This window comes from Nerophis lumbriciformis, linkage group LG05 (assembly GCF_033978685.3).
Source record: "Nerophis lumbriciformis linkage group LG05, RoL_Nlum_v2.1, whole genome shotgun sequence".
Classification (NCBI taxonomy): domain Eukaryota; kingdom Metazoa; phylum Chordata; class Actinopteri; order Syngnathiformes; family Syngnathidae; genus Nerophis; species Nerophis lumbriciformis.
The window spans coordinates 15,478,872-15,502,106 of NC_084552.2; the positions used below are offsets into that span (position 1 = coordinate 15,478,872).

The window sequence follows — 23,235 nt, forward strand, 5'->3', positions numbered from 1 at the left end:
TCGTCGGTTTCGCTTGCATACGGTTCAAACCGATATGGCTCAATAGCTTCAGTTTCTTCTTCAATTTCGTTTTCGCTACCTGCCTCCACACTACAACCATCCGTTTCAATACATTCGTAATCTGTTGAATCGCTTAAGCCGCTGAAATCCGAGTCTGAATCCGAGCTAATGTCGCTATAGCTTGCTGTTCTTTCCGCCATGTTTGTTTGTGTTGGCTTCACTATGTGACGTCACAGGAAAATGGACGGGTGTTTATAACGATGGTTAAAATCAGGCACTTTGAAGCTTTTTTTAGGGATATTGCGTGATGGGTAAAATTTTGAAAAAAACTTCGAAAAATATAATAAGCCACTGGGAACTGATTTTTAATGATTTTAATCATTCTGAAATTGTGATAATGTTCCCCTTTAAGATTTTTAGCACAATCCCATTCAAGATCAGACAAACATTACAGGGAGACAGAACAGGACCGCTGACGGGTCTGCCAATTTCCGACGACCCTTACACAAAAAGGTGATAAACAGGTAAACGCTGGGGAGGGGAGATGAGAAGAAAAAAAAATTCAGTCTAAGACTGGGCCCCTGGAGAGGGGGTCCAGACTGAGGCCAAGGAAAAAGGAAACCTCATAGCCATAGCACACATAAACATGTGTGTAAGAGGGAAACATCAAAGAACACAAAGGACACTAAAGGGGAACATTATCACAATTTCAGAAGGGTTAAAACCATTAAAAATCAGTTCCCAGTGGCTTATTTTATTTTTCGAAGTTTTTTTCAAAATTTTACCCATCACGCAATATCCCTAAAAAAAGCTTCAAAGTGCCTGATTTTAACCATCGTTATATACACCCGTCCATTTTCCTGTGACGTCACATAGTGATGCCAACACAAACAAACATGGCGGAAAGAACAGCAAGCTATAGCGACATTAGCTCGGATTCAGACTCGGATTTCAGCGGCTTAAGCGATTCAACAGATTATGCATGTATTGAAACGGATGGTTGTAGTGTGGAGGCAGGTAGCGAAAACAAAATTGAAGAAGAAACTGAAGCTATTGAGCCATATCGGTTTGAACCGTATGCAAGCGAAACCGACGAAAACGACACGACAGCCAGCGACACGGGAGAAAGCGAGGACGATTTCGGCGATCGCCTTCTAACCAACGATTGGTATGTGTTTGTTTGGCATTAAAGGGAACTAACAACTATGAACTAGGTTTACAGCATATGAAATACATTTGGCAACAACATGCACTTTGAGAGTTGTCGGAGGCAGATATTTACATATATCCGAATTTAAGTGTTACTTCTTTTAAACCATAGTCATATTTAAAAACAGCTCGTGTTTTTCCATTTGTTCTCTTTCTGTTTGTCTGCAAGTAAACTGTGTGTGTTAACCTTGAAGCTTTGGAATGTAAGAAAGAGAGATAATGTGCATGTGTTTTGACTAGAGAGATTTAAGAGGGGAGAGGGTTTTGGTCGGGAGGGCAGACCATTTTTAGCGGGGCTATTGAATGTTCTATGCTGGACTGGTGTCAATGTATATATGCAAAGCTTTGCAAATATATTACAAAATACCTATTCTGTCTCTGGTGGTTTTTCAACTCAGCTTTAAGTGTCGTAAAGAGCGTGGGAGCGACTTGTGACTTGAATTCCCTGGGAGGAACAACTGGTCCAAAACGCAACAGAGTGCAGACAGCCCAGTTTTCATCAATTAATATATTCTGTAGACATACCCTCATCCGCTCTCTTTTCCTGAAAGCTGATCTGTCCAGTTTTGGAGTTGATGTCAGCAGGCCAGGGAAGCTAGGGTCGATATTCTTCTATGCCATCTCTGTCGTAGCATAACTTTCGTCGGTAAAGTGTGCGGAACAAACGTCAAATTTTTGCCACTTTCGCATCTTTGGGCCACTGGTGCAACTTGAATCCGTCCCTGTTCGTGTTCTTACACCCTCCGACAACACACCGACGAGGCATGATGTCTCCAAGGTACGGAAAACAGTCGAAAAAACGGAAAATAACAGAGCTGATTTGACTCGGTGTTTGTAATGTGTTTGAGGAAATGGCGGATTGCTTCCCGATGTGACGTCACAACGTGACGTCATCGCTCCGAGAGCGAATAATAGAAAGGCGTTTAATTTGCCAAAATTCACCCATTTAGAGTTCGGAAATCTGTTAAAAAAATATATGGTCTTTTTTCTGCAACATCAAGGTATATATTGACGCTTACATAGGTCTGGTGATAATGTTCCCCTTTAAAATAGCAGAGCTGATGCAACCAGCCACGTCTACACACAGCCACAACAGTAAAAGAACAACAAAAAAACATAAACACTGTGGTGGCCTCTGCGGTGTTCCATGCCATCGTCTACTGGGGTTGGGAGAGCATGGCCAGAGACAGGAGCAGCAACCAAGAGAGCCGACTCCACTCTCGGCCGCCCACTAACTCTCGGCCAGTGTCCAGTCCGCATGGATGAGCGAGGATACGTCTAAGGAGACCGAGGTGTCCGATACCTGCTCATTCAGCCAAGACACCGTGAAGCTTGTCCGTCCCGGCACTCAGCGCCAGCTCCGCAGCCCTGTCTCTTCATCCGCATCTCCTCCAGTCTCTCCCAACCGACTCTGGTGTGGCAGAGACCCAGCAGCTGGTCTCCATGACCAAAAGGCTCCCGGGAGGCAGATCCGGAAGTTCACAAAAAAGCACCGCAGAAGTCACAAAAGTGCCACCCCTTGTCACGCAGTCCCAAAGGGTCCCGAACCAAAAGGCAAAAAAACCCCACATGAAAACAAGACGGAAACATCAGAACACAAAATGATGACACAAGAGCACAGAGCTTCTGCCAACAGCAGCCACTACCACAAAAAAATACATTAAAAAAATAAATCGTACAATTACTTGCTTTTAAAGGCCTACTGAAATGCAATTTTCTTATTTAAATGGGGATAGCGGGTCCATTCTATGTGTCATACTTGATCATTTCGCGATATTGCCATATTTTTGCTGAAAGGATTTAGTAGAGAACATCGACGATAAAGTACGCAACTTTTGGTCGCTGATACAAAAGCCTTGCCTGTAACGGAAGTAGCAGACGATATGCGCGTGACGTCACAGGTTGTGGAGCTCCTCACCTCTGCACATTGTTTACAATCATGGCCACCAGCAGCGAGAGCGATTCGGACCGAGAAAGCGACAATTTCTCCATTAATTTGAGCGAGGATGAAAGATTTCTGGATGAGGATAGTGAGAGTGAAGGACTAGAGGGTAGTGGGAGCGATTCAGATAGGGAAGATGCTGTGAGAGGCGGGTGGGACCTGATATTCAGCTGGAAATGACTAAAACAGTAAATAAACACAAGACATATACATACTCTATTAGCCACAACACAACCAGGCTTATATTTAATATGCCACAAATGAATCCCGCATAACAAACACCTCCCCCCTCTCGTCCATATAACCCGCCAATACAACTCAAACACCTGCACAACACACTCAATCCCACAGCCCAAAGTACCGTTCACCTCCCCAAAGTTCATACAGCACATATATTTCCCCAAAGTCCCCAAAGTTACGTACGTGACATGCACATAGCGGCACGCACGTACGGGCAAGCGATCAAATGTTTGGAAGCCGCAGCTGCATGCGTACTCACGGTACCGCGTCTGCGCATCCAACTCAAAGTCCTCCTGGTAAGAGTCTCTGTTGTCCCAGTTCTCCACAGGCCAATGGTAAAGCTTGACTGTCATCTTCCGGGAATGTAAACAATGAAACACCGGCTGTGTTATCCGGCACAACAGTCAGGGGGTGCATTCTACGGCAGGGGTGCGTTATCCAGCACAACACCTGCCGCAATACACCGCTTCCCACCTACAGCTTTCTTCTTTGCTGTCTCCATTGTTCATTGAACGAATTGCAAAAGATTCACCAACACAGATGTCCAGAATACTGTGGAATTTTGCGATGAACACAGATGACTTAATAGCTGACCACCATGCTGTCCCAAAATGTCCTCTACAATCCGTGACGTCACGCGCTGACGTCATCATACCGAGACGTTTTCAGCAGGATATGTCGCGGAATTTAAAATTGCACTTTAGTAAGCTAACCCGGCCGTATTGGCATGTGTTGCAATGTTAAGATTTCATCATTGATATATAAACTATCAGACTGTGTGGTCGGTATGAGTGGGTTTCAGTAGGCCTTTAATCCAACTAGCCTCTTTCTTAGTGCAGTTTGTTTGCTAAGGTGTGAACAAAGTAACTGGACAGAATTAACCGCAGGCTAAAGCATCTAAAACAGGTGGTGTTGATTCAGAAAAAAGTGTCCCAGTGAATGTTTTGGTATTTCATAGATTTTTAACAGCTCGAAACAAAGACCAAAACATGAGGTTGATTCCTGTCCAGTTGCTATAAAAGGATTTGTGAAAACAAATCGAACCCTTGTTCTAGAGATGGCTTGTGCTTGCTGTTTTAGGTGACATCTTTGTGGTAGACGAAGGGGGGACCTCTCAGATAACGAAAAATCATTTGAAGGTGTCCGACGAAGACACTCCGTGGGACGAGCTGGTGGTCACTTTGATGACGCCACCTCGATTTGGGTTCCTTGAGAATGTCCTCCCTAGACCAGGTTTTGAGAAAAGCAACATGGGTGTAAGCATAGGTACTACAACCATTGTGATATCATTTGATCCTAACATTGACCAAAATAAAACAACTGTAGTTGTTGCTTTTGTTTTGTAGATTCATTTTCCTACAAAGACATCATTGATGGGCAAGTAAACTATGTGCAGTCCAGGCACCAAAAGACAGAGCCGACAACTGATCACTTTGTCCTCTGTGTGTCAGACGGACAATTCAGTTCTGGTCCTTTACCATTCAACATTGTCGTCAAACCGACAAATGACGAAATCCCAGAGTTTTTGGCTCAAAATATCACAGTAAGTAACTTCAGTACTCCCAGATCTGGCGGTCACTTGCAGTCCGCTGACTACGCTTGATTCCTGTTTAGGTACAAGAAGGAGGCATGAAGCATCTGGACTTGTCTGTGTTCCATGTGATAGATCGGGATATCCCTGATGATTTCCTACTCTTTCGTATTGTTAAACCGCCCCGTCATGGCAGTATCAACAAGCAACTGGGAGCACTTTTTCAAACTGATGTGGTTGACTTCACAATGGTGGATCTGACCAATGGTACGTGTTTGCATCTGGGCTGCAAGATAATAATAATAATAATAATAATACATTTTATTTATAAGATGCCTTTCTGGGCACTCAAGGACACCGTACAAAATCAAAACAAAACAAACTAATAGGATAAAAACAACAACAACAATGATAGAGAAGATAAGATGATTACAATGAATAAGCAGTCAGGAATAGGTGTGTTTTGAGTCTTGATTTGAAGAGGGATATTGAGTCTAAGTTACGAAGGTCTGGTGGCAAAGAGTTCCAAAGATGTGGGGCAGAGCGGCTGAAAGCTCAGGCACCCATGGTAGACAGTTTAAAAAAAGGGACAGTGAGATGGATGTATAATCCTTGTATAATCAGTGTCAGAGCTTGGTCCGCATTGCCGGCAGTAAGTTGGACCCATTTCCAGTGAGGGTTGGACTCTGCCAAGGCTGCCCTTTGTCACCAATTCTGTTCATAACCTTTATGGACAGAATTTCTAGGCGCAGTCAGGGCGTTGAGGATATCTGGTTTGATGGCTGCAGGATTAGGTTTCTGCTATTTGCAGATGATGTGGTCCTGATGGCTTCCTGTGGCCAAGATCTTCAGCTCTCACTGGATCGGCTCGCAGCCGAGTGTGAAGCGACTGGGATGGGAATCAGCACCTCCAAGTCCGAGTCCATGGTTCTCTCCCGGAAAAGGGTGGAGTGTCATCTCCGGGTTGGGGAGGAGATCTTGCCCCAAGTGGAGGAGTTCAAGTACCTCGGAGTCTTGTTCACGAGTGGGGGAAGAGTGGATCGTGAGATCGACAGGCGGATCGGTGCGGCGTCTTCAGTAATGCGGACGCTGCATCGATCCGTTGTGGTGAAGAAGGAGCTGAGCCGGAAGGCAAAGCTCTCGATTTACCGGTCGATCTACGTTCCCATCCTCACCTATGGTCATGAGCTTTGGGTCATGACCGAAAGGACAAGATCACGGGTACAAGCGGCCGTAATGAGTTTCCTCCGCCGGGTGGCAGGGCTCTCCCTTAGAGATAGGGTGAGAAGCTCTGCCATCTGGGGGGAGCTCAAAGTAAAGTCGCTGCTCCTCCACATGGAGAGGAGCCAGATGAGGTGGTTCGGGCATCTGGTCAGGTTGCCACCCGAACGCCTCCCTAGGAAGGGGTTTCGGGCACGTCCGACCGGTAGGAGGCCACGGGGAAGACCCAGGACACGTTGGGAAGAGTATCTCTCCCGGCTGGCCTGGGAACACCTCGGGATCCCCCGGGAGGAGCTGGACGAAGTGGCTGGGGAGAGGGAAGTCTGGGCTTCCCTGCTTAGGGATAAGCGGAAGAAGATGGATGGATGGAGATGGATGGATGGATGAAGAGGATCTTGGGGAACGTGAGGGTGTGGCGACATGGAGCAGGTCAGAGAGATATGATGGAGAGAGGTTATGGATGGCTTTGAAAGTGAGGAGAATTATTTTAAAGTGGATACGATGTTTGATGGGTAGCCAGTAGAGATGTCCGATAAATGCGTTAAAATGTAATATCGGAAATTATCGGTATCGTTTTTTTTTATTTTATTTTTTTATTAAATCAACATAAAAAAGCCAAGATACACTTACAATTAGTACACCAACCCAAAAAACCTCCCTCCCCCATTTACACTCATTCACACTCATTCACACAAAAGGGTTGTTTCTTTCTGTTATTAATATTCTGGTTCCTACATTATATATCAATATATATCAATACAGTCTGCAAGGGATACAGTCCGTAAGCACACATGATTGTGCGTGCTGCTGGTCCACTAATAGTACTAACCTTTAACAGTTAATTTCACTAATTTTCATTAATTACTAGTTGCTATGTAACTGTTTTTATATTGTTTTACTTTCTTTTTTATTCAAGAAAATGTTTTTAATTTATTTATCTTATTTTATTATTATTAATTTTTTTTAAAAGTACGTTATCTTCACCATACCTGGTTATCCAAATTAGGCATAATCATGAGTTAATTCCACAACTGTATATATCGGTTGATATCGGTATCGGTTGATATCGGTATCGGTAATTAAAGAGTTGGACAATATCGGAATATCGGATATCGGCAAAAAGCCATTATCGGACATCCCTAGTAGCCAGTGTAGTTGCTGCAGAACAGGGGTGATGTGCTGGATTGAAGGGGTTCTGGTGATTTTCCGGGCTGCAGAGTTCTGGAGATACAAGTTAAGCAAGTATCAAGACAACACCACATTATTTAGGTATTTCCTGCTTGTCTGATGCATGTAATTTCTTCAAAATAGCAGACTTTGCTAATAATGCAGACGTTTCTACAAAACCCCAAACCAGTGAAGTCGTAAATAGAAACAGAATACAATGATTTGCAAATCCTCATAATCAATTGAATAGACTGCAAAGACAAGATACTTAACGTTCAAACTGGAAAACCTTGTTATGTTTTGCAAATATTACCTAATTTGGAATTTGATGCCTGCAACATGTTTAAAAAAAGCTGGCACAAGTGACAAAAAAGACTGATAAAGTTGAGGAATGCTCATCAAAAACTTAATTGGAACATCCCACAGGTGAATGGGCTAATTGGGAACAGGTGGGTGCCATGATTGGGTATAAAAGCAACTCAGGATGGGGTAGGCTTATGGGTAAGCTAAACTAGGGTTACTCACCATTTGTGAGCATTTTGTCACTATCTTGCAGGTAAAGGCGTGATGTACGCACACAACGACTCTGAATATCCAGGTGACAGTTTTACTGTCCAGCTAACTGATGGCCGACACCAAATCCAAAGACAGGTGACGGTGAAAGTACTACCAATCAACGACGAAAAACCTCATTTGATAAGGTTAGATTCCAGGCCAAATACGCATATTTTTTAGAAAGCCAGTGTAAAACTAACAGATTCCTGTGACTTTTAGAAACATTGGACTGAAGGTGAAACCAGGAGAGGCCAGACTCATAACCAGCCGAACACTCTTTGCTCAGGACCGTGATACTCCGTCTTCACAGATCTTGTACAAATTGACGAGAGTTCCTACGCAAGGATTATTACAGGTTAAGGTTGGTATTGGAACAAAATAATATTTGTGTCAGGTTGAGCAGTTAATGGTCTTTTTTTTTTTTTTTTTTTTTTTTTTTGTGTCCTGTCCAGCTTCTCAGGCAAATCATATAGTTGATGTAGATGCCCATGTCGGCTGTTCAGATTTACTTTACAAAAGAGAAGTGTAGGATACTTCTCTTGTTGCCTTATTTGTATTTGACTTTATTAAATGTATTTATATTATCATTTAGTGCAGCCGGGCCGGAGCAGGAGGGGATAGAAAGAGAAAAAAAAAGAAGACAGAGGGGGAAATTGTGGGGACAAGAGGGGGATTAGACAGAGAGACAAAAACAACAACAGCAAACAACAACAACAACAACAACAGAGCAACATCAGCAAATATGACATGTACAAATATGATGGTAAAAGTAATAGCAAATAAGCAGTTAGCGAAAAATAAAAAATAATACAGAAATGACAATGAGCATTATTACACTACAAATGGATCAATACAAATACCAATAGAAATAGCGCTATTGATAATGAACAATACCAATAATTTACCTTTATTATCAACAATACAGTTGTTTAAATGCAACAATACATATACGTAATGATAACTTGAGATACGAAAGAATGCAGAAAAATGGAGGGGGAGAAAGAGAGGCAACCTACATTAACCTTGTAGATTGTTATAGTCACAATAGGTTAAGCTTTGTCAGTGTGCCATGTGTTACACCCAGTTTACCCTAGGGCAACAACATTAATATATGTTTGATGAAACGTGATTATGTGCATGAGTGTAAGTATGCATATGTACTTGTATATGTACAGAATGTGTATATGTGTTTGTACAATGAATGTATATGTACAGAATGTGTATATGTGTTTGAACAGTGAATGTATATGTACAGTATGTGTATGTGTATGTTTGTATATTGAATGTGCGTGTGGATGTACGAACATTAGGTAGGTAAATATGTACTGTATTTGTGTATGTATGTGGGAGCGTAGGTACCTATGTACGTATGTGAGCATATGTGAATTTGCATGTACAATACATTTGACTCCCAGAGTGCGTGGGAGCCAGAGCACGGCCCCATCACCCCCGAGAGCCCAACCCACAAACAGGAGGCGTGGTGCCCAGGGAACCAGGGACCACCGCCCCCACGCAGCCAAGCCGGCCAGCGACAGGAACCCCAGAGCCCGACCCACCGTACCGCCCACAAGGGCCAGCAGCAGGCCGCAGACAGACGCACCCGGCAGAGGACAGGGCACGAGAAAAGCAGGGGACAGCCAGACCCCAAGCCAGCGAGAGACCACACCCCACACGGGCAGAAAGGCGAGACGCCCCGCCCGAGGGACCCAGAGACTCCCCGCAACCGGACGGGAAGACCGCCCCCGCCCCACCGGCAACCGGGCCCCCACGAGCCCACCCCCCACCCCCGGAGAGCGCGGCGAGGCCAGCCCCCGGCCACCCCACCCAAATCGGCCGCCGCAGGACCACCCAGGTACAGGGCCACGGGAACCACCCACCCCACCCGCAGGGACCCCAACGATGGAGATGGAACAACCAGCAACCGCCCCGCCGAGCCCCCCTCCTGAGGGAGGGGAAAAATTAAAAAATAATATTAATAAAATATATTAAAAAATAAATAAATAAATTAATTAATTAATTAAAAAAAAGAATTAAAAGAAGATCACAGACATGCTGACAAACAAGGTCACTACCCCAGCAACTGTCCGACTCGCAGCACCTCGGAATACCTTGCAGCACCAAGCTACCACAATAGACGCAGGGACTAGGCCCAACAGGCCCCAACCAAGACGGGCACCCGGAAGGGATGGACAGCGGGACCCAGGAGCTCCAGACACGCAGTTCGGATGCAGTAGCCTGAGGCGTCGACCCCCGTCTGACAGGCAGGCCCAGAGCGTACCCCCAGAAATATACATACATACATACACATACACACATACATACATGTATACATACCCACACATACACATATATACATACACATATGTACACATACACATATATATACATACATACATACACACACATATACATACATATACACAGTTCGTCAGCCCCGACAGCCATCACGCGCGCGCGCTGCCACCAGTCACAACATCAGCCACACCCCTGCACCAGACCCAGCAGCCACGGGCGCCCACACCACAAACAAACGGCAGCAGAAACAGCAGCCGCAATAACCCCAGACAGCCAGCACCAGCCAATCAAATCAAAGCGATCAAAAAAAAAACTGCGACCAGCAACCACACGCCACCAGGACCACGGAGACCAGCCGGCGCCAGCCCGCCAGTCAGCCCGAACGCCAACACGCAAACAAGAGACACCAACACCCCCCCCAACCAAAAGGCCCCCCACCCCAACCCAAACCCGCACAAACACACCACCGCCCAAACAACCGAGACACAGCATCCAGACCAGACACGGGGGCTGCGCCGCCACCACACCAAGTCACCAACAGAGACCCCACAGCGCAAGGTCGGGCCACACGGGCACGGACCCCACCCAACAGGAAGTGAGACCCGCGCGACGCCACACACAAATAAATAATAAGATTTAAAAAAAAAAAAAAAAAAAAAAAAAAAAAAAATTAAAAAAATAAATAAAATAAAAATAAGTAAATAATAAAAAAATAAAATAATAAATACATTAAAAATAAAAAATATATATTACAATAATAAAGCAGTTAATGGTCTTAATGCTGTACGAGCCTGTCTCCTGGCATATATTGCATGAAGATGTACAAAACCCAAAACCAGTGAAGTTGGCACGTTGTGTAAATGGTAAATAAAAACAGAATACAATGATTTGCAAATCCTCATATTCAATTGAATTGACTGCAAAGAAAAGATACTTAACGTTCGAACTGGTAAACTTAGTAATTTTTTGCAAATATTAGCTCATTTGGAATTGAATGCCTGCAACATGTTTCAAAAAAAGCTGGCACAAGTGGCAAAAAATACTGATAAAGTTGAGGAATGCTCATCAAACACTTATTTGGAACATCCCACAGGTGAACAGGCCAATTGGGCACAGGTGGGTGCCATGATTGGGTATACAAGCAGCTTCCGTGAAATGCTCAGTCATTCACAAACAAGGATGGGGCGAGAGTCACCACTTTGGGAACAAATGCGTGAGCAAATTGTCCAACAGCTTAAGACTAAAATTTCTCAACCAGCTATTGCAAGGAATTTAGGGATTTCACCATCTACGGTCCGTAATACCATCAAAAGGTTCAGAGAATCTGGAAAAATCACTGCACGTAAGCGGCAATGCCCATGACCTTCGATACCTCAGGCGGTACTGCATCAAAAACCGACATCAGTGTGTAAAGGATATCACCACATGGGCTCAGGAACACTTCAGAAACCCACTGTCAGTAACTACAGTTTGTCGCTACATCTGTAAGTGCAAGTTAAATTTCTACTATTCAAAGCAAAAGCCATTAATCAACAACACCCAGAAACGCCGCCGGCTTAGCTGGGCCCGAGCTCATCTAAGTGGAAAAGTGTTCTGTGGTCTGACGAGTCCACATTTCAAATTGTTTTGGAAACTGTGGACGTCGACGTTGTGTCCTTTGGACCAAAAAGGAAAAGAACCATTCGGACTGTTCTAGGCGCAAAGTTGAAAAGCCAGCAAGAAAAACCTTTCTCAACCAGCTATTGCAAGGAATTTAGGGATTTCCCAATCTACAGTCCGTAATATCATCAAATGGTTCAGAGAATCTGGAGAAATCACTGCACGTAAGCAGCTAAGCCCGTGACCTTCGATCCCTCAGGCTGTACTGCATCAACAAGCGACATCAGTGTGTAAAGGATATCACCACATGGGCTCAGGAACACTTCAGAAACCCACTGTCAGTAACTACAGTTGGTCGCTACATCTGTAAGTGCAAGTTAAAACTCTCCTATGCAAGGCGAAAACCGTTTATCAACAACACCCAGAAACGCCGTCGGCTTCGCTGGGCCTGAGCTCATCTAAGATGGACTGATACAAAGTGGAAAAGTGTTCTGTGGTCTGACGAGTCCACATTTCAAATTGTTTTTGGAAACTGTGGACGTCGTGTCCTCCGGACCAAAGAGGAAAAGAACCATCCGGATTGTTATAGGCGCAAAGTTGAAAAGCCAGCATCTGTGATGGTATGGGGGTGTATTAGTGCCCAAGACATGGGTAATTTACACATCTGTGAAGGCGCCATTAATGCTGAAAGGTACACACAGGTTTTGGAGCAACATATGTTGCCATCCAAGCAATGTCTTTCCATGGACGCCCCTGCTTATTTCGGCAAGACAATGCCAAGCCACGTGTTACATCAACGTGGCTTCATAGTAAAAGAGTGCGGGTACTAGACTGGCCTGCCTGTAGTCCAGACCTGTCTCCCATTGAAAATGTGTGGCGAATTATGAAGCCTAAAATACCACAACGGAGAGCCCTGGACTGTTGAACAACTTACGCTGTACATCAAGCAAGAATGGGAAAGAATTCCACCTGAAAAGCTTCAAAAATTGGTCTCCTCGGTTCCCAAACATTAATGATTAATGATGATTGATGATGTTAATGATTGTTTGCAAAATAAAAATAAGTTTCTCAGTTCGAACATTAAGTATCTTGTCTTTGCAGTCTATTCAATTGAATATAAGTTGAAAAGGATTTGCAAATCATTGTATTCTGTTTTTATTTACCATTTACACAACGGGCCAACTTCACTGGTTTTGGGTTTTGTACCATCCCAGTTGAGCTGCTTCAGGCAATCCCTACATTCCTTGCAATAGCTCATTGATAAATGTTGCTCTTAAACTTTTCAACAATTTGCTCACGCATTTGTTCACAAAGTGGTGACCCTCGCCCCATCCTTGTTTGTGAATGACTGAGCATTTCATGGAAGCTGCTTTTATACCCAATCATGGCACCCACCTGTTCCCAATTTGCCTGTTCACCTGTGGGATGTTCCAAATAAGCGTTTGATGAGCATTCCTCAACTTCCTCAGTCTTTTTTGCCTCTTGTGCCAGCTTTTTTGAAACATGTTGCAGGCATCAAATTCCAAATTGAGCTAATATTTGCAAAAAATAACAAAGTTTCTCAGTTCGAACGTCAAATATCTTGTCTTTGCAGTCTATTCAATTGAATATAAGTTGAAAAGGATTTGCAAATCATTGTATTCTGTTTTTATTTACCATTTACACAACGTGCCAACTTCACTGGTTTTGTATTTACTTAAGTGTGACTCTTTTTTTTTTTTACTCAGCATGCGGAAGACTGGGTTCCGCTGCTGGGTAAAGGAAACTGTTCCCAGGAAACGGTGGACGTGAATCATCTGCGCTACGTGCACCAAGACATGTTCGCTAACACCACCCGGGATTTCTTTGTTTTCTACTTATACGACGGAAGAAATGAGTCTCCCTTCCAGCAGTTCAACATATCCATCAAACACGTGAAAAAAGGTATCTCGATTTATTGCACAAAACAGCTGCGCACGCAATTTACATTTTTAATGTTATTTGTGTTTATTTCAGGAAATATTGCCGTCTTTGTCAGGCCTGTGAACGTCAGCCGCGGTGGTCGCGTGGTTCTTACCACCGATGCATTGTTTGCCACTGACGGTACAGACAAGCCCGAGGAGCTTTTGTTCCTTGTCACCGCCCCGCCTGCTCATGGATATTTGGAGAACGTCAAGCATCCCGGTGTGACCATCTCCACCTTCAGCCAGATGGACGTGGCATCGAACGTTGTGGCCTACGTGCACGACAAGAGTGCTGGCACTTCCAATGGAACCGTCCAGTAAGTCTTGAATCATTCACCAGGTGGCTGGATGTTTGTGGTCTCATCCTCGCATTGCTTCCCCCTGCCCCTGTGTCTCTGGGCATCAATGGGGTTCTCTGCACAATAGGACTGCAGTTAAAGTTAAGTTAAGTTAAAGTACCAATTAGACATGTCCGATAATATCGGCCGATAAATGCTTTAAAATGTAATATCGGAAATTATCGGTATCGTTTTTTTCAATTATCGGTATCGTTTTTTTTTTTTTTTTTTTTTTTTTTTTTTTTTTTTATTAAATCACTTACAATTAGTACACCAACCCAAAAAACCTCCCTCCCCCATTCTTTCTGTTATTAATATTCTGGTTCCTACATTATATATCAATATATATCAATACAGTCTGCAAGGGGTACAGTCCGTAAGCACACATGATTGTGCGTGCTGCTGGTCCACTAATAGTACTAACCTTTAACACTTAATTTGACTCATTTTCATTAATTACTAGTTTCTATGTAACTGTTTTTATATTGTTTTACTTTCTTTTTTATTAAAAAAAATGTTTTTAGTTTATTTATCTTATTTTATTTTATTATTTTATTTTAAAAAAGGACTTTATCTTCACCATACCTGGTTGTCCAAATTAGGCATAATAATGTGTTAATTCCACAACTGTATATATCAGTATCGGTTGATATCGGTATCGGTAATTAAAGAGTTGGACATTATCGGACATCCCTAGTACCAATGATTGTCACACACACACTAGGTGTGGTGAAATTTGTCCTCTGCATTCGACCCATCCCCTTGTCCACCCCCCTGCAGTGGGTAGCAGCGGTGCCACGCCCGGGAACCATTTTTGGTGATTTAACCCCCAATTCCAACCCTTGATGCTGAGTGCCAAGCAGGGAGGTAATGGGTCCCATTTTTATAGTCTTTGGTATGACTCGGCCGGGGTTTGAACTCACAACCTACCGATCTCAGGGCGGACACTCTAACCCAGGGGTCTCCAAACTTTTGACTCGGGGGCCACATTGGGTTAAAAAAAATTGGCCGGGGGCCGGGCTGTATATATATATATATATATATATATATATATATATATATATATATATATATATATACATACATTGTGTTTATATTCCAGCGAGTTAATCCGTATTGTCATTTAACATCAATTAACATTAATGTGCATCAACATTTAACATTGTCACGTTATCGATGGGAAATTTAATTTTTAGACAGTATGATTTGCCTGAGCGGCTAGGAGACACAGAGTAACAAGCGGTAGAAAATGGATTAGAAAGGAAAGATAAAAAAAAAAAATAAAAATAAAAATAAATAAATAAAAATAAAAAAATAAAAGAAATCTTGGGACTTCCCGTGGGCCGGATTTTGGATGCTGGGGGGGCCGGATCCGGCCCGCGGGCCGTAGTTTGGGGACCCCTGCTCTAACCACAAGGCCACTGAGTAGGTAGGGATCTTTGATAAGTGGGGCCCTCAGGTTGTGTGTGTTCTTGTCTTCTCTTCCTTGGGGTGCCTGCCTGAGAGTATATACCGTATTTTCTGGACCATAGGGCACACCGGATTTTCTGGACCATAGGGCACGCCGGATTATAAGGCGCACTGCCGACGAGCGGGTCTATTCAGGTCTATTATCGTACAAAAGGTGCACCGGATTATAAGGCGCATTAAAGGGGTCATATTATGATTTTTTTCTCAATTCAAAACATTGGTCTACATAACATGTAATGGTAGTTCTTTGGTCAAAATGTTGCATAGATGATGTTTTACAGATCATCTTCAAGCCGCTTTCTGACAGTCGCTTCAGGATGCGCCGTTTTGTGGGCGGTTTTGTGGGCAGCGTCTTCTCCCCGTCATCTTTGTTGTAGTGGTGTAGCGTGCAAGGACGGGAGTGGAAGAAGTGTCAAAAGATGGAGCTAACTGTTTTAATGACATTCAGACTTTATTTCAATCAATAACGGAGCAGCATCTCCTCATCTGTGGCTCGTGCAACAACGCCGGAAATGTATCCCGTGAAAAACTGTCTGACCGGAACTCTCTAATAACTAAAGTTCCGTGGGTGAATAATGTAAACTCACTACACCGGTAATTTTTAGCGCTTCTATAGCGAGATATAAGTTAGAACTTTACACTACTTTATATTAAAAAGGGCAACAGCGGAGGATGAATGTCCCATAACAAGAAGATAGAGAAAAAGAAGAAGTTTATCGACTGCGGTATCGGCACGGACTACAGTGGCGGACGTGTGCAAATTATCAGGACTTATGCAGATCCCAAATACACATCAGCAGATACCAGAAAGAAATAAAAGTTGGAAACAAAACGCCAGATCTGCTAATGGGTGCCATTTTGCGATCCTTATACACACACCATAATAATACTTGTACTTCTGACTACGATAGCCGTAATGGGCCGACAATCCACCAAGTGGTGCAGCTTCAAAGTCATACTAAAACATTTTGACGGATTTTTGAGCGCCGTGTGTAATGTTCTTTATTTTCAATGGAACATTTAAAGTTTTGGTGTTGTTTATTGGCGTCATATTGCAGTCTACACGTATCTCTTATGTGTGACTGCCATCTACTGGTCACACTTAAATGGTAATAAATGGTTTATACTTGTATAGCGCTTTTCTACCTTCAAGGTACTCAAAGAGCTTTGACACTATTTCCACATTCACCCATTCACACATTGATGGCGGGAGCTGCCATGCAAGGCGCTAACCACGACGCATCAGGAGCAAGGGTGAAGTGTCTTGCTCAAGGACACCACAGACGTGACGAGGTTGGTAGAAGGTGGGGATTGAACCAGGAACCCTCAGCCGGCCACTCTCCCAACTGCGCCACTCCCTCCCCACTTATCAATACACCATTTACCTACTCAGTGGCCGAGTGGTTAGAGTGTCCGCCCTGAGATCGGTAGGTTGTGAGTTCAAACCCCGGCCGAGTCATAACAAAGACTATACCATACCAAGCCCAGACTTCCCTCTCCCCATCCACTTCGTCCAGCTCTTCCCGGGGGATCCCGAGGTGTTCCCAGGCCAGCCGGGAGACATAGTCTTCCCAACGTGTCCTGGGTCTTCCCCGTGGCCTCCTACCGGTCGGACGTGTCCTAAACACCTCCCTAGGGAGGTGTTCGGGTGGCATCCTGACCAGATGCCCGAACCACCTCATCTGGCTCCTCTCGATGTGGAGGAGCAGCGGCTTTACTTTGAGTTCCTCCCGGATGGCAGAGCTTCTCACCCTATCTCTAAGGGAGAGACCTGCCACCAGGCGGAGGAAACTCATTTCGGCCGCTTGTACCCGTGATCTTGTCCTTTCGGTCATAACCCAAAGCTCATGAACATAGGTGAGGATGGGAACGTAGATCGACCGGTAAATTGAGAGCTTTGCCTTCCGGCTCAGCTCCTTCTTCACCACAACGGATCGATACAGCGTCCGCATTGCTGAAGACGCCGCACCGATCCGCCTGTCGATCTCACGATCCACTCTTCCCTCACTCGTGAACAAGACTCCGAGGTAGTTGAACTCCTCCACTTGGGGCAGGGTCTCCTCCCCAACCTGGAGATGGCACTCCACCCTTTTCCAGGCGAGAACCATGGACTCGGACTTGGAGGTGCTGATTCTCATCCCAGTCGCTTCACACTCAGCTGCGAACCGATCCAGGGAGAGCTGAAGATCCTGGCCAGATGAAGCCATCAGGACCGCATCATCTGCAAAAAGCAGAGACCTAATCCTGCAGCCACCAAACCGGATCCCCTCAACGCCTTGACTGCGCCTAGAAATTCTGTCCATAAAAGTTATGAACAGAATTGGTGACAAAGGGCAGCCTTGGCGGAGTCCAACCCTCACTGGAAACGTGTCCGACTTACTGCCGGCAATGCGGACCAAGCTCTGACACTGATCATACAGGGAGCGGACCGCCACAATCAGACAGTCCGATACCCCATACTCTCTGAGCACTCCCCACAGGACTTCCCGAGGGACACGGTCGAATGCCTTCTCCAAGTCCACAAAGCACATGTAGACTGGTTGGGCAAACTCCCATGCACCCTCAAGGACCCTGCCGAGAGTATAGAGCTGGTCCACAGTCATTGGTACTTTAACTTTAAATACAATTGCTTCGAGGTCGGTAAGTACAACCAGAATTATTCCGTACATTAGGCGCACCGAGTTATAAGAGGCTCTGACGATTTTTTGAGAAAATGGAAGGATTTTAAGTGCGCCTTATCGTCCCAAAAATACAGTACCTTACATCGGTAAAAAGAAGGACCTCGAAATAACAGTTTGGTGTCCTGAACATCTTGATCTAAAAATGCAAGCAAAAAACACACGGTCATTTGAAAACCCAGAAACGTCCCAGAAAGGTGTCAGCCCTTTTTGCCTCTTTTTGGAACCAGAGTCAGGGTTTAGGTTTCCTTGGCTGAAAAAGCCCAGATGCATCTACTGGAGATAAAAAATAAAATTGCAATTGTGGGACATTTCTGACAAAATCATCTGAAAACCAGTTGGGAATCGCTGGACATATGTTTTGGAATATATCACTGATCTCTTGCCTGTAAAAGATGAAGTAATATATAAACCCTGTTTCCATATGAGTTGGGAAATTGTGTTAGATGTAAATATAAACAAAATATAATGATTTGCAAATCCTTTTCAACCCATATTCAGTTGAATATGCTACAAATACAACATATTTGATGTTCAAACTCATAAACTTTATTTTTTTTTTGTAAATAATAATTAACTTAGAATTTCATGGCTACAACACGTGACAAAGTAGTTGGGAAAGGGCATGTTCACCACTGTGTTACCGTACATGGCCTTTCCTTTTAACAACACTCAGTAAACGTTTGGGAACTGAGGAGACACATTTTTGAAGCTTCTCAGGTGGAATTCTTTCCCATTGTTGCTTGATGTACAGCTTAAGTTGTTCAACAGTCCGGGGGTCTCCGTTGTGGTATTTTAGGCTTCATAATGCGCCATAATGGGAGACAGGTCTGGACTACAGGCAGGCCAGTCTAGTACCTGCACTCTTTTACTATGAAGCAACATTGATGTAACACGTGGCTTGGCATTGTCTTGCTGAAATAAGCAGGGGTCCATGGTAACATTGCTTGGATGGCAACATATGTTGCTCCAAAACCTGTATGTACCTTTCAGCATTAATGGCCCCTTCACAGATGTGTAAGTTACCCATGTCTTGGGCACTAATACACCCCCATACCATCATAGATGCTGACTTTTCAACTTTGCGCCTATAACAATCCGGATGGTTCTTTTCCTCTTTGGTCCGGAGGACACGACGTCCACAGTTTCCAAAAACCATTTGAAATGTGGACTCGTCAGACCACAGAACACTTTTCCACTTTGTATCAGTCCATCTTAGATGAGCTCAGGCCCAGCGAAGCCGACGGCGTTTCTGGGTGTTGTTGATAAACGGTTTTCGCCTTGCATAGGAGAGTTTTAACTTGCACTTACAGATGTAGCGACCAACTGTAGTTACTGACAGTGGGTTTCTGAAGTGTTCCTGAGCCCATGTGGTGATTTCCTTTACACACTGATGTCGCTTGTTGATGCAGTACAGCCTGAGGGATCGAAAGTCAAGAGCTTAGCTGCTTACGTGCAGTGATTTCTCCAGATTTTCTGTACCCTTTGATGATATTACGGACCGTAGATGGTGAAATCCCTAAATTCCTTGCAATAGCTGGTTGAGAAAGGTTTTTCTTAAACTGTTCAACAATTTGCTCACGCATTTGTTGACAAAGTGGTGACCCTCGCCCCATCCTTGTTTGTGAATGACTGAGCATTTCGACCCTCGCCCCATCCTTGTTTGTGAATGACTGAGCATTTCATGGAATCTACTTTTATACCCAATCATGGCACCCACCTGTTCCCAATTTGCCTGTTCACCTGTGGGATGTTCCAAATAAGTGTTTGATGAGCATTCCTCAACTTTATCAGTATTTATTGCCACCTTTCCTAACTTCTTTGTCACGTGTTGCTGGCATCAAATTCTAAAGTTAATGATTATTTGCAAAAATCAGTTTGAACATCAAATATGTTGTCTTTGTAGCATATTCAACTGAATATGGGTTGAAAAGGATTTGCAAATCATTTTATTCCGTTTATATTTACATCTAACACAATTTCCCAACTCATATGGAAACGGGGTTTGTAAAAATGTTTTTAAAAGAGAATAGACACTTGCAAAACTGCTGTTGTTGTTTGCCTCTGGAACCACAAAAGGGGTTTGAAATGAGTCCTAAACCGAATGTTGTTTGCTCTCCATTGCCCTGAAAGAGGGTTAGGGTTCGGTTCAAAAGTGGCAATGAAGTTGACGTATAAAAAAGGGATCTTGCTTTTTGCTTCTGTTTTTTTTAGGTTTGTCGTCAGCAACAATGAGACGAGCCAAAGAGGAATTTTAGAAGTTGCAGTGACAACGGAGAATAGTATACCGCCGTCATTAACCAACAAGGGCCTCATAGTCATTCGAGGGTTGTCAACGTTCTTGAGTCCGGAACACCTCTCCATGTTCGACCCCGACACCTCTCCTGGCTCCTTGACCTTCCACATTCGGAATCCTCCCTGCCACGGCGTCCTGGTTTTGCGCGACACCCCGCTGACTGCCGGTTCCAATTTTACCCAGCAAGATGTGGAGGAGCTGGAAGTGACGTACAAACACAACGGCGAGGCTTCCGAGATCGACCGTTTTGAGTTTTCCGCCACAGACGGCACCGATCGTGGCGTCCTCCTGGACGGGCAGTTACGAACGGAACCTTTTTTGTTCACCATTCAGGTGAAAACGATGAATGTTTTTCAGAATTTTCAATGGAAGTATAACGTTGTTTTATTTCTAGATCAAACCTGTACCTACATCACATCCAGAAGTTGTGATGCGGCTTCTCCTTTGGAAGGCAGAGCTTCTAAGTGACGGACGATACGGGATCGTTCTGTCGTCTTGCGAGCTGAAATCTCAAAACCGCAAAGAAGAGCAGCTAACAATTTCTATCATTCGGCAGCCGTATTTTGGCTACCTGGAAAATATGACGACGGGTCAGGGAGCGGTTCTGGTTCTTGTTGTGGTATCAACGCGGATTTGAACTTTTATTTCCTCACAGGTGGTTTTGCTCGTCGGCGCATTCCTCAAACGGAACTGAACGGGAGAACCGTGGTATACATCATCAATCCAAAGATGGAGTCTCTGATGGACACCTTGAAGTTTAGGGTGTGCGTTCCTAAATACAACGTCGGGCCTTCTCAGATGTACGCCAAAAAATAAAGATACAATTACATACAGTAATTTGGATTTTGATGGATGTATGTATTTTGCAGACTACAACTGAGCTGGTCCAGCATTGAACTGTCTAAGTCTGAGTACTCTGTGTGCGAGGATGACAAAACGGTCTTGGTGGAGATCATCCGCAAAGGATATATAGCGGAGTCCTCGTATATCACTGTCAAGGTGAGTACCTCCTTTGTCGGCTTATGTGGTACTTACTAAAGCATTTTATACAGTAAATGTAAGAGTTCGCGGGCAGGCAAGAGGTCGCAGGCTGGAGAGAAGCAACGATGTCTATGTCCAAGCAGGGGTCGAGGATCGGGGAAGGCAGTCCGGAATCCAGAGGGAGGTCGAGACACACAGCTCGATCACGGAAAACGGGGGATGCACTGCGGGAGACACAATGGACATAAACACGGGAACAGGGAAGGGCACAGAGAGAAAGAGCAAGTACGAAGGGAGGGAAGCCAGAGACGGGATGCTTACTGCGAGAGTTAACTATGTTCCGGCATAGGATCTTCGGATCCGCTGGTCTTTATGCTGCCTGCCCTCATTAGTGATTGCCTGCAGCTTTTGCCTGCAGGCGCGTGTCCTGGCGTGCTGCCAGCGGAGGTGACGGCAGAGCTCGCCGCAGATATGACATGCCCGCGCCGTGACAGTTCGAACTGGAAAACGTTTTTATTTTTTGCAAATATTAGCTCATTTGGATTTTGATGCCTGCAACATGTTTCAAAAAAGCTGGCACAAGTTGCAAAAAAAGATTGAGAAAGTTGAGGAATGCTCGTCAAACACTTATTTGGAACATCCCACAGGTGAACAGGCTAATTGGGAACAGGTGGGTGCCATGATTGGGTATAAAAGCAGCTTCCATGAAATGCTCAGTCATTCACAAACAAGGATGGGGCGAGGGTCACCACTTTGTCAACAAATGCGTGAGCAAATTGTCGAACATTTTAAGAACAACATTTCTCAACCAGCTATTGCAAGGAATTTAGGGATTTCACCATCTACAGTCTGTAATTTCATCAAAAGGTTCAGAGAATCTGGAGAAATCACTGCATGTAAGCAATGATATTACGGACCTTAGATCACTCAGGCGGTACTGCATCAAAAAGCGTCATCTGTGTGTAAAGGATATCACCACAAAAAAAACACTGTGAGTAATTACAGTTTGTCGCTACATCTGTAAGTGCAAGTTAAAACTCTACTATGCAAAGCGAAAGCCATGAATCAACAACACCCAGAAACTGCCAGCTTCGCTGGGCCCTAGCTCATCTAAGATGGACTGATGCAAAGTGGAAAAGTGTTCTGTGGTCTGACGAGTCCACATTTCAAATTGTTTTTGGAAACTGTGGACATTCTGTCCTCTGGAACAAAGAGGAAAACAACCATCCGGATTGTTCTAAATGCAAAGTTTAAAAGCCAGCATCTGTGATGGTATGGGGGTGTATTAGTGCCCAAGACATGGGTAACTTACATATCTGTGAAGGCACCTTTAATGCTGAAAGGTACATACAGGTTGTAGAGCTACATATGTTGCCATCCAAGCAACGTTATCCTGGACGCCACTGCTTATTTCAGCAAGACAATGCCAAGCCACGTGTTACATCATCAACGTGGTTTCATAGTAAAAGAGTGCGGGTACTAGACTGGCCTGCCTGTAGTCCAGACCTGTCTCCCATTGAAAATGTGTGGCGCATTATGAAGCCTAAAATACCACAACGGAGACCCCCGGACTGTTGAACAACTTAAGCTGTACATCAAGAAAGAATGGGAACGAATTCCACCTGAAAAGCTTAAAAAATGTGTTTCCTCAGTTCCCAAATGTTTACAGAGTGCTGTTAAAAAGAAAAGGCCATGTAACACAGTGGTAACAATGCCGATGTGCCAACTTTTTTGCAATGTGTTGCTGCCATTAAATTCCAAGTTAATGAT

The 23,235-nt window shown here is 44.3% G+C and overlaps 1 protein-coding gene across 1 annotated transcript in view; it reads left to right on the plus strand.

Moving 5' to 3' along the window:
• frem1a (Fras1 related extracellular matrix 1a) overlaps nt 1-23,235 on the plus strand; it is a 76,831-nt gene that overhangs the window by 48,747 nt on the left and 4,849 nt on the right. The window contains exons 17-27 of the mRNA XM_061959148.1: nt 4,472-4,657; nt 4,738-4,934; nt 5,006-5,189; nt 7,867-8,011; nt 8,085-8,226; nt 13,487-13,682; nt 13,755-14,019; nt 20,403-20,817; nt 20,879-21,074; nt 21,140-21,284; nt 21,354-21,483. Of these exons, the coding sequence (XP_061815132.1) occupies nt 4,472-4,657; nt 4,738-4,934; nt 5,006-5,189; nt 7,867-8,011; nt 8,085-8,226; nt 13,487-13,682; nt 13,755-14,019; nt 20,403-20,817; nt 20,879-21,074; nt 21,140-21,284; nt 21,354-21,483 (2,201 nt within the window). The remainder of the gene's footprint in view (nt 1-4,471; nt 4,658-4,737; nt 4,935-5,005; nt 5,190-7,866; nt 8,012-8,084; nt 8,227-13,486; nt 13,683-13,754; nt 14,020-20,402; nt 20,818-20,878; nt 21,075-21,139; nt 21,285-21,353; nt 21,484-23,235) is intronic.